A 12192-nucleotide genomic window follows, 5' to 3' on the forward strand; every position below is an offset into this window, starting at 1 on the left:
GTGGAGGAGAAAGAAATTTGTGACCAAAGATGAACTAGAGACCATTACTGATCACAAAATAGAAAATTTCGATTACATCAAATTAAAAAGCCTTTGTACAAATAAAACTAATGCAAACAAGATTAGAAGGGAAGCAACAAACTGGGAAAACATTTTCACAGTTAAAGGTTCTGATAAAGGCCTCATTTCCAAAATATATAGAGAACTGACTCAAATTTATAAGAAATCAAGCCATTCTCCAATTGATAAATGGTCAAAGGATGTGAACAGACAATTCTCAGAGGATGAAATTGAAACTATTACCACTCATATGAAAGAGTGTTCCAAATCATTATTGATCAGAGAAATGCAAATTAAGACAACTCTGAGATACCACTACACACCTGTCAGATTGGCTAAGATGACAGGAAAAAATAATGATGAATGTTGGAGGGGATGCGGGAAAATTGGGACACTATTGCATTGTTGGTGGAGCTGTGAACGAATTCAACCATTCTGGAGAGCAATCTGGAATTATGCCCAAAAAATTATCAAATTGTGCATACCCTTTGATCCAGCAGTGTTTCTATTGGGCTTATATCCCAAAGAAATACTAAAGAAGGGAAAGGGACCTGTATGTGCCAAAATGTTTGTAGCAGCCCTGTTTGTAGTGGCTAGAAACTGGAAAATGAATGGATGCCCATCAATTGGAGAATGGCTGGGTAAATTATGGTATATGAATGTTATGGAATATTATTGTTCTGTAAGAAATGACCAGCAGGATGAATACAGAGAGGACTGGCGAGACTTACATGAACTGATGCTAAGTGAAATGAGCAGAACCAGGAGATCATTTTACACTTCGACAACGATATTGTATGAGGACATATTTTGATGGAAGGGGATTTCTTTGACAAAGAGATCTGAGTTTCAATTGATAAATGACGGACAAAAGCAGCTACACCCAAAGAAAGAACACTGGGAAACGAATGTGAACTATCTGCATTTTTGTTTTTCTTCCCGGGTTATTTATACCTTCTGAATCCAATTCTCCCTATGCAACAAGAGAACTGTTCGGTTCTGCAAACATATATTGTATCTAGGATATACTGCAACATATCCAACATATAAAGGACTGCTTGCCATCTAGGGGAGGGGGTGGAGGGAGGGAGGGAAAAAAAAATTGGAACAGAAACGAGTGTCAATATAAAGTAATTATTAAATAAAAATTTAAAAAAAAAAATAACTGAACATAAAAAAAAAAAAGATCTGTCCCACAACTAGTAACTTTATGAAGGTGATGCTCTGTAAGTACTTTTTATTACTATAATTGGAGATAGCTAGGTGGTGAAATGGATAGAGTACTGGGTCTGGAATCAGGAAGACTCATCTTCCCGAGTTCAAATCTGATCTCAGACACTCACTAGTTGGGTAACTTTGGCCAAGTCACTTAACTTCATCTGTAAAATGAGTTGGAGAAGAAAATGGCAAAACAGTCGAGTATTTTTACCAAGAAAATATCAAGCAGGTTCACAAAGACTCAGATATGATTGAATGATAATAACAATGACTAATGTCCAGCTAAGTGGTATACTGGAAAGAATGTTGGATTTGGAGTCAAGAAGACTTGAGTTCAAATCTTGCCTAAAATATTTACTAACTATATATCCCTGAACAACTTAGCCTCTATCAATTTCAATTTTCTCATCTGGCAAAACCCAATAAGGTGAATACTAGCACCTCCCATACAGAGTTGTTAGGAGGATCAAATGAAATAACATATATAATGCATATATAATACACACACACACACACACACACACACACACACACACACATAATAAGTGCTATCTAATGGCTAGTGATTATTATGTTACTAAATAATTTTGAATGAATCAGCATGATGCTACAATTAATCTAGTTAGGTGGTACAGTGGCAGGAGATCTAAACTTGGAGTCAGGAAGTCCTGAGTTCAATTCCTTTCTTGAACATTTGTTAACTATGTGAACCTCAGAAAACCTCTTAACTTCTCTTAGTCTTAGCTTCCTTCCTGAGGAAATGAATTTAATAATAGTACCTACTTACTTCAAAGAATTGTCAGGATTAAGTGAAAAAAATACATATAAAGTACCTTATAAACTATAAACTAATTGTTCTGCTTCTTGTTATTGTAAAAACCTTCAAAATCTAAAATCTCCTAGCACATGTTTGTTAATAATGATAAACCGTTCATTTAATGTTGTGAGTAAAGGAGAAAAATTTTGTGAATTAATTCAAATGGAACCTAATGACTCAGTAGGGAACTATTTTCATAGCCCCCAAGATTTCAACATGAAGGAATTTGGACATGCTTTTTGACTTGGAGATGCCATCCAGAACCAGACCTCTCTTATGGACCAAAACTTGAAATAAGGTACTAAGTGGAATTGAGAAGAAAACGGTTAAATCTAGTTTAGCATTGATTTAATCCTACAACAAATAATGGTTTTCTAGTGATATAATGATTGATTTATACTCAGTGTAGAGCATATAAGCAAGAAGCTCTCAGGGCCAAAAAAGACAAGCGCACTAGAAGTTCTTGGAAGCTGAGACAGATTCATTCCATCATCCACCTTTGCAGTGGCTAGAGACTGAAGCACAAACCTTTGGATTCGGAGAAATTCAGAGGGCGGAGAAGCTGGCAAAGGCAGAGAAGACAAAGGACTGGCAGCAGGAGCTCAATCTCTCGGAACCAAGGAGAGAGAGAGAGACCTCTAAGAAAGCTAACTGGGCCTCAGGAAAGGAGACAAGACTTTGAAAGAGATAATAAAGTATTTGGACTTTAACACCTGGCTGTTCTTGTGGTGATTATTGAACTGAAATGAAGGCTGCTTCCAGAGACCCCAAGAAAACAAAAACAAGAGAATATTACACGCCTCTTTGTGGCTTTAACCAATACTCTATATAATTAACCCTGACCTCTCCATGGTCACTTCTAGAATTGTACCATGGGGGTCAAGGGAATGTATATTTGCATATTGTCCCAGAAATATGTGTATCACCTTTTAATAACTGTAAAGTAAGCTTACTCCATAATTCACTACTGCCTTTCAGTATTTCTTGCCAAAACTATGAAAGCAAAAGAAGGTATAAAAGAGACAGGCAACTGAAGACCATGCATTTTAATCAGCCAGGCTAATTAAGAAGCAGACTTGGTCAAACTTGAAAAGCTAAAAAACTGATCAGTGCATTGACCAACCAATGATTCCAGCGGACTCATAATAAAACATGCTGATAGAAAGCTAACAGACTCAAGAGTATAGAATGAGACATATTTTTTGGACTTGATCAATGAGGAAATTTGTTTTGCCTAGATGTGTATAGTTATCTCTTCTCTCTGAGGTTAACTTCCATTTACCCTATATATATATAATACATATGTAATATATATTTATATATCACATGTAAAAACAAATAATTCATTTTTCTTAATTGAAAAAAATTAGCCTTGATTGGTCAATAATCAGACAAGGTCACGTGGTACAGATAGAGCAGAGAAAGATAGATCAACCATTTGCTGGCTATGTGACCTTAAGCTCTTCACTCTGATTATTGACTAATCAAAAATGGTTTCTGTGATGAAGAAAGAGTGTTAGATAGAATGATCTCTCAGGTCTCTTCCAGATCTTAGATCATCTTAAGAGTTTATTCCATATTCTTAAGTTTTTATTCCATAATCTAGACATCTGCCTTGCATTCAGTTTTTTATCAAGAGGTGGTGCAAAGACACAACCTGAAGTTTAACTTGTTTTTTTTTTTTGTTGTTGTTTGTTTGTTTGTTTTTGTTTCATTTTGGTTTTTTGCAAGAGGATTAGACCATAGTCTCTTGGTTCTCATGTCAGGAGTTTCATTTTTAAAATAGGCAGAATATTCTAAGGGATTCAAGGCTGCTACCAGTATCATCAACAAAGATGTTGTTCTAACAGGAATTAAGTTGGATTTCCTTGGTTCTGGTGGCAATCTGGTCAGAACTAAATTACTTGTGTTAGGAGGAGGGGACAGGATAAGTGGTATTTTTAAAAAGATTTTTTCATTATCACTGAAAGTATAGAAGACCAAGAGAACTGAAAGATGACAAAATCCTAAAAATGTTTTTGACTGCAGCCAGGTGGTGCAATGAGTAGAGTGCTGAATCTTGAGTCAGGGAAATCAGGTTAGCTATGTGACCCTGAGAAAGTCCCTTAATCTCTGCCTCTGTTTCTTCAACTGCCAGATGATGTTAATTGCATCTATCTGGCAGAACTTTTGTGAACATAAAATAAAATAATATTTATAGAGTGCATTGTGCTTCCTACCTTCCTTTTAGAAGGCTATATCATCTTGGAAGAATTGTTGTATAAGGTCAATGGTTTTCATGTTCAGAATAGCCCATTGGTGGTTTAAAGGGACAAATTCTTACCTGTTCATCCCCATCTTGGACAGAGTCTGTGTCAACCCCATCTGCTTCAGGTTTTCCACATATGCCATTGAGAGAGGAGCTACTGTCACTTGTACTCTCTTTCCAGGTGTGGTTGATACTATGACTGACAGGCCATGAAGACACAAAGAGGCTGATGTTATCAAAGTCCTCTTCACAGAACCAGTGCTCCCTGTCTGCCTGCTGCACTTTGGCTGGATTGTAGGGCTTCAGGAAGGAAGCATATACAAAGCCTTTGGCAACTAAACAAGAAGGAAAGAGAAAGAAACAAGAAAACATTTTGAAAGGATTCTGCCTTCACCAAACATATGACCTTAGAGAGTTTTAAAGAATCATAATGGATCAAGAACTGGTAAAGTTCTTAGAAGCCATTTTGTTCAATCCCCTCATTTCACAAATGAGGGAACTGAGTCTCATACAGAATAAGTGACTTACTTAAGATCGTGCAGACAAAAAGTAAGAGGTAGGAATTGAGACTTAGGTTTTTTTCCCACTTTTGGGGGCCTTTCCTTCATGATACTCACTTCCAGCATCAACAAGCCACCGACTTGTGCTTCCCAATGGATCCTTCTGCTCCACAGCAGCCACCAGGTCTCCTTCCAGAAGATCAATGTCATGTTCCTGTGTAGCATTACACCTGCGCTTTGCTTGGTAGAGAGCTTCCAGGCTGTAGGTTGCTAAAAGCTGGGAACGATGGTTCTCAGTCTGACGGGGCATATCTGACTGAGGAAAAGGAAATAGAGAAGTTGGATTTTTGTGAGGAAACAAGGAAATAAATAGTGCATGGATGCTTTCTACCTTTCATCCAAAAGGTGCTAGACAATAGGTCTGTTATAGGTCTATGGGTCTGAGATGTATATCATCAGGCATGTCCATTATCTTACTACTGTATATTTTTCTATAAAAAAAAGAAGGTTCTATTGGTTGGGATGGTGAGAATCATTTGAAAGTAAAAGCAGCATTTTTTCTAAAAGGATTAACAAAACATTATTAAAAATATTGCTGCTTTTCTCCTTTGTAAGTGGAGGATTATATAGTCAGAATAGATTGCTATACTGTTTATTTTGCTCTATTGCTTCCCCCCTTTGTTTTTATTTTTTGCTATAAAGGATGACTTGTCTACTCTCCAATTGATAAATGGTCAAAGGATATGAATAGACAATTTTTGGAGAATGAAATTGAAATTATTTCTGCTCAAATGAAAAGGTGTTCCAAATTATTATTGACCAGAGAAATGCAAATTAAGCCAACTCTGAGATACCACTACACACCTGTCATACCTGTCAGATTGGCTAAGATGACAGGAAAATATAATGAAAAATGTTGGAAGGGATGTGGGAAAACTGGGACACTGTTGCATTGTTGGTGGAGTTGTGAACGAATTCAACCATTCTGGAGAGCAATCTGGAATTATGCCCCAAAAGTTATCAAATTGTGCATACCCTTTAATCCAGCAGAGTTACTTCTGGGCTTATATTCCAAAGAGATACTAAAGAAGGGAAAGGGACCTATATGTGCAAAAATGTTAGTGGCAGCCCTTTTTGTAGTAGCCAGAAATTGGAAATTGAATGGATGCCCATCAATTGGAGAATGGCTGAATAAATTGTGGTATATGAATGTTATGGAATATTATTGTTCTGTAAGAAATGACCAGCAGGATAAATACAGAGAGGTTTGGAGAGACTTACATAAGCTGATGCTAAGTGAAATGAGCAGAACCAGGAGATCATTATATACTTCAACAACAATACTATATGATGATCAATTCTGTTGGACATGGCCATCTTTGGCAATGAAAGGATCCAAATCAGCTCCAATTGATCAGTGATGAACAGAACCAACTATACCCAGCAAAAGATCACTGGGAAATGAGTATGGGCCACAACACCGCATTTGCACACTTTCTGTTGTTGTTTGCTTGCATTTTTGTTTTTCTTCCCAGGTTATTTTTACCTTCTTTCTAAATCTGATTTTTTTTTTGTGCAACAAGATAACTGTATAGATATGTATACATATATTGTATTTAACATATACTTTAAAATGTTTAATATGTATAAGACTGCCTGCCATCTAGGGGAGAGGGTGGAGGGAAGAAGGGGAAAAGTTGGAACAGAAGTTTTTGCAAGGGTCAATGTTAAAAAATTACCCATGCATATGTTTTGTCAATAGAAAGCTATAATAACAATAAAATAATAGATGGCTTGTAGGGCAGAAAGGACTGAATGAAATAAATGAATATTTCTCAAAAAGACTATGAGATGAAGTGGATCAAATCCTAGGTGTAAGACACATGATTCCTGTTCTCATAGGGTTGTAGGGCAGAAAAGATCTAATTCTAGGGCTAAGCCTCAAGAAGTCACACCACCCACAGGAAGTGGACAGCATTGCTGACCGTTGGTCAGTAGTTGTTTCCTTTCTAATTCATTCAATGGCTTTAAAAACCAACAGGAAAGGGGAGAGTATACTTCATTCTTAGTGCTATATGGATACCCTAATGCCCTCAATATGCACCCACTCTATTCTGAACTGTTCAGATGTTGGCCCTCTTCTTGCAAGAACTGAATTAAAACTTTCTGTTGTACCTAGAGATGCTTCCAAGTAGTCAAATTGGGTAAGAGGGTTTGAATATAACTCCATCCCACACAGGATGCAGGATATATTTGGGGGAAGAGGTAATAAGATAACAAAACATATAGGTAAAAATCGAAAAAAACTTTAAAAAAGACTTCATGATTGAATGGGACCCCTTTCACTGGAGATCTTCAAGCAAAGAATAGATAACCATTTTTCATATATTACAAAGAGGGAGTTTTTGTTCAAGTATAGCTTGGATTGGATTGTCTCTGAAATTCCTTACAACTCTGTAATTTTCATTCTGTAAATCTTTCACAGAGATCTGGGAGAAGATGTTAACCACTGCTCTCTTCAGATGATATAAGTGCAGTCCTGCCCAAAGGTGGGTTGGGGTAAAGTAGAGAATGGTGGAGAAACATGGTTTCTGAGATCCCTTAAAGTCCTAAGATTCTATAGAATATATTAAGCATCTGTAATGTGCCAGACATTGTGCTAAGTACAAAGACACAGAAGACAGTCTCTGGCCTTCAAGAACTCACTATCTAATGGGACAGGCAACTTGTAAAAACGTGTGGCCAAACATGTATAAATACTGGTTCCAAAGCTCTGTGCCTCATGGAAGACATGAACTCTGGGAAGTTTTGCCCGCAATCATACCACTGGCCATGTCAAACTCACCAAAGTGGGCCCGGGTTTCTTCTTTTCAAAGCTCAGCTTTCTTTCAATAAAAGTTGCACTGTTGTCCTTTACAAAATTCAGGCTATGAACCTCTTCTATTACTCGATTTTGAGCTTTATTGATGCTGGATGGGAGCGGTAATAGCTGGAGAAGAAAACGAGAGCCCCAGAGCTCTTGTAAGCACAGATGGCATTACCCATGCCAACTGAATCATGTGTAGCCAGGCTGGGATGAGCAAATACTACAAGGAAAATAAAAAGCATCTCCTCACAAAACAGTGAGGAGAAGCAATTCCCACAAAAGTGGTAATTTTTAAGCTTTGTATGAGTGTGTTATGGGGTCTGCTGAAACCTGTGGACTCTACATGGAATAATGATTGTTACCTACATTCTAGTAAAAGGAAATGCTAAATTTCACTTAGAGGTCACTGAAAATGTGATCCTCTACTTTTTATTCCTCTCATCCAAAGGTTTAAGAATTCCTGTCATAATGCATTTAACTTACCCAATTTCAAAAACTATGTCCTTGGTCCTGTTTGACTCTGAATTGCTCAACTGTGTAGAGTAGGTTAGGGACGGGATCTGCATTTTTATTGATATAGGAAACTCCCAAAGAGGAGAACTCCCTTTATTAATAAAGTCAACACCCCCTATACATTTATATTCTTAGAGGATTGCTTACAGGTTAAAGATAGGTAGGAAAGATTTACATAGTGAATTTTAAATTTAAAATAAAGGCGTAATTGCTGGGGAAATTGTAATCTTAGACTACCATGGTCTCCATTATCCTCAATTTTTTTAAAAGGAAACTTTCTGTTCCAATGCAAATTACCCACAATTCAGTAACATATTGTCTTAGAGAGAATTGCCTATGGCACTGAAAAATTAAGTGACTTGCACAGACAGCATATATGTAAAATAAAATGTGAACACTGGTCTTTTCATAATTGCTACTTCACTTTATTTTACTCTTCCCCTTTCTTAACTTTCAATTAGAGTACTGGACCTTCAGGAAGACCTGAATTCAAATCCAATTTTAGAAAATTACTGTTTGATCCTGACCAACTAATTTAACCTCTGCCTCAATTTTCTCAACTGTAAAATGAGAATAATAATAGTACCTACCTCACAATGTTTTCTGAGTATGAAATGAGATAATATTTGATAATATTCAGTGGCTGGTACATATTAAGTACTTAATAAATGCTTGTTTTCTTCCCTTTCTTTCCTTCCTATACCTGACAACTAGCATATACTGATTCAGTTTTCCTAGAGTTCACAAATATGGTTATCTAAAGAAATTTAGTATGAAATTAGTTTTAGGTAAGGAAAATTTCTAGGAAAAGCTCAAGTCAAAACAGTAGATGTAAAACATTAGCCCCTTTCTGAATATTTTGGATTCCACCTTTAATCTTCCTGGGTGGGAAAACCAGAAATATAGTTGAGTGAGAAATGCTGGCCCCCTAGAAAAAGATGAACTGATGGGGATAATTAAAGAATAGTAAGGTCTTACTTGCAGTTTTATGGAAATAAATGCCAAGATCTTATGATCTTGAATATTTATTTAATGTACAACAGAGAAAAAAGCTTTGTATCTTCTCTACCTCCCTCCACCTAGACTGTGAGTATTATTTTCCCTAAGAAGGCTCAGAGAGTTTGAATTAGTTGCTCTGGTTCCACAGCTAAGTATTAGAGCCAGAGTTTGAACTCACATTTCCCTGAAGCCTAGCACTCTCTTGCCTTTCTTTTTCTTTTCTTTCTTCCTTTCTTTCTTTTTTCTTTTTTCTTTTCTTTTTTTCTTTTTCTTTTTTTTTTTTTTTTTGAGAGGCACTTGGGATTAATTGACTTACCTAAGGTCACACAGTAAACATTAAGTGTCTGAGTCACATTTGAACTCAGGTTCTCCTGACTCCAAGACCAGTGCTCTATCCAATGTACCAACCTCTCTTGACTTTCTAATAAGATAAAGAACTGAGAGCTAATTCCACCAAAGAGAAAACAAAAACAAAAACAAAAAACAATATAGATCTTATTTTCTGTCCCCTACCCCACTCCCCAACTCTACCCCTCAAATGCAATCTCTTCTCCCTGTGAGAAGAACAAAAGGCCTAACAAAGTATGGTTTGACATTCATCCAACCTATGTTATTACACTGAGATGACCTTTTTAGATGAATAGCTTAATAGTTACGATTTAACATTTTGGACTTGCCATTCTTGAACAGAATACAAAAGATAAACTGAAAAGATTGTGTTTTTCTGGCTGGATTGGGCACTTGCCCTTGCTATCTGAGGAAAAAAATTACAAATGAAATAATGAAATACTGGTTGAAGTCAAAGCAAAAGCAACTAAGAAACTCTCTTTTAGTAACAGATAGGGAAAGGAGATAACGTAAAAAGAAAATCAGGCTATTTTTGGTGGGGATGGGAATAAAGGAAGAAACAAATGGGGCTTTATTTCATAGGTGCACGGTTTCTAATAACTGTTTCTTGCCCATGTAGGGAGAAATAATCTGCTTACTGGCATAACTGTGGAATAAGGTTTCAAAGCCATGAACATCAGATCCCTGAGGAGAGTGACAAAACAGTAGAGACAATTCAGCAGGACCTGCCGAACAACTTGATTGAACACTTGGAGCTCCTCAACAAGTTGTGCATTAAGAGCTTCATAGTCCTTCCTTGCCAGGTCTGAGTCATCACCTGCTGAGCACTGTATATAGCCATTGTAGTCTAGCAGTTTGTCATAGCGCTTCTGGATGAGTTTCTGGGGTCCTGGAAATAAGGACTGCAGGGCCAATAGTGGGGTCAGGACCAGCCTGTGTAAGTGAGCCACCTGCCAAAGGGAAATAGTTCCATTACAGGGAGAATAACCACCAATTACTTTGTACAGCTATGTTCTCAGTGGATTTTCCTTCTTTCTAGATGCTCTTGGGAAGTTAGCAAACAGGAAAAAAGGGAAAAATAAAATTAATAATGAGATTGAATGATGATTGATAGCCTATCATGTGGGTGAGAGAAATAAAGGTAACTGAAACACCCAACATCCTCAACCCTAGAAAAGGAAATAAAAAAACCAGGACAAAGTTAAAAATAGGAAGGAAGAGGAGAGTTATGGAACAAAAAAAGAAAACAAAAATACGATGTCATTGAACCTCCTTTCTCTTCTTTACTGCTTCTCTTCTCAATCTCATCATCAGCTTTGATTTTGGTCTTTGAAATTCTCTCTTCCCACAATCCAATCTCCCTGAAGAGCTACTTCTTAATTCCTCATAACCACACACCCCCAACTGTTTCTGAACCTGAAATTTAATACTCCTTCCAGTTTCCTGTTCTCTTCCATTCCATAGCTCAGACTCCATAAATACTACACTCCTTCTGTGTCCTCTTATTGCTACTGCAAGAGAAATAATAAGTGACTCATGAAATAACTACCTATTCATCCCCTCTCCCACAAGACTGTAGCATCTCTAGAAAGATCTTGACCTAGGTATTTTCTTTTCCTTTTTCTTTTCTTTTCTTTTTTTTTTTTTTTTTTGAGGGGAAAGGAGGGAATCATATCTGATAATGTTTGCAATGGAAATTAACCACAAAACAATTGCCTATTAAGGAAAAAAAAAAACAAATAAAAACCTCTCAGATGATTTCTACTCTATTTTTGGCTCTATAGCAAGATCATGTTAATGTTAGGAGCATTTATCCTGAGGTCACATTACATCATGTTACATTGATTTGCTGTCCTAGGACTGGTTATATTCTCCCATCCCCTTTTTTCTATTTCTGTTCTGAAGGGCATCTGTCTTATAGCATGCTACCTTCCCTACTTTTATTCACATTGACTCTTTCATGGAAAGGGGGATACTCAAATAAATATGGTGATGTGATCTGATGGAAAGAAACTCTGAAGTGAAAGGTTGCCAGTTCAAATCCTACCTTCCTTTTTTTTTTTGTTTTTTTAACTGTGTTTATTAGGCAAATTATTCAGTCCTCCTTGGCTGTCCATATCAGTAAAATGAAAAGATTGGCTCGAATGTTCCACCTTTGAATCTTTGAACTTAGATTCATCATCATAACATTAAACCTGGTATCTCTCTTTAATCCAGAAGACAACCTTAGGAAAGCAGCAGGGTACATTAATTATCTCTAATGGCTCCTGTGTTAGAAAATCTGTAGGAAAGGGGGAAACCAATCTCTTATTGACATCAGGCAATAGAGGTAACACTGATTAAGATTTGATTACTAGCATGTGAAACAATCAATACGTATCTCCATGGAGTGGAATGCATCCTTTGGCCCAGGGAAAAATTTATGTAATTTGTCTGAGATAAATTACTATGTTCATGTCGTGAATGGAACTTTCAGATAATGTAATTATAATAGCATTTCCTATCTCTTTCCAAGTGACCTATAATGAATATCTGATGCCCTAGGAAATAGGGAAACAGCCTACTGTTGGAACTAATTGGGATCAAATCAATGATGGTACCCTAGACACTTCCTTTGCTGAAT

At 36.8% G+C, this 12192-nt stretch overlaps 1 protein-coding gene and 1 long non-coding RNA gene across 2 annotated transcripts in view; one reads left to right on the forward strand and one right to left on the reverse strand.

Moving 5' to 3' along the window:
- The window catches only part of LOC127542019 (uncharacterized), a 236787-nt gene that overhangs the window by 195591 nt on the left and 29004 nt on the right, over positions 1–12192 (forward strand). The window lies entirely within an intron of this gene.
- The window catches only part of ARHGEF38 (Rho guanine nucleotide exchange factor 38), a 134926-nt gene that overhangs the window by 10881 nt on the left and 111853 nt on the right, over positions 1–12192 (reverse strand). The window contains exons 10-13 of the mRNA XM_051967447.1: positions 10208–10519; positions 7689–7832; positions 4961–5159; positions 4419–4678 (exon numbers count right to left, since the gene is read on the reverse strand). Coding sequence (XP_051823407.1) covers positions 4419–4678; positions 4961–5159; positions 7689–7832; positions 10208–10519 — 915 coding nt within the window. The remainder of the gene's footprint in view (positions 1–4418; positions 4679–4960; positions 5160–7688; positions 7833–10207; positions 10520–12192) is intronic.

This window comes from Antechinus flavipes, chromosome 6, assembly GCF_016432865.1.
Source record: "Antechinus flavipes isolate AdamAnt ecotype Samford, QLD, Australia chromosome 6, AdamAnt_v2, whole genome shotgun sequence".
NCBI lineage: Eukaryota > Metazoa > Chordata > Mammalia > Dasyuromorphia > Dasyuridae > Antechinus > Antechinus flavipes.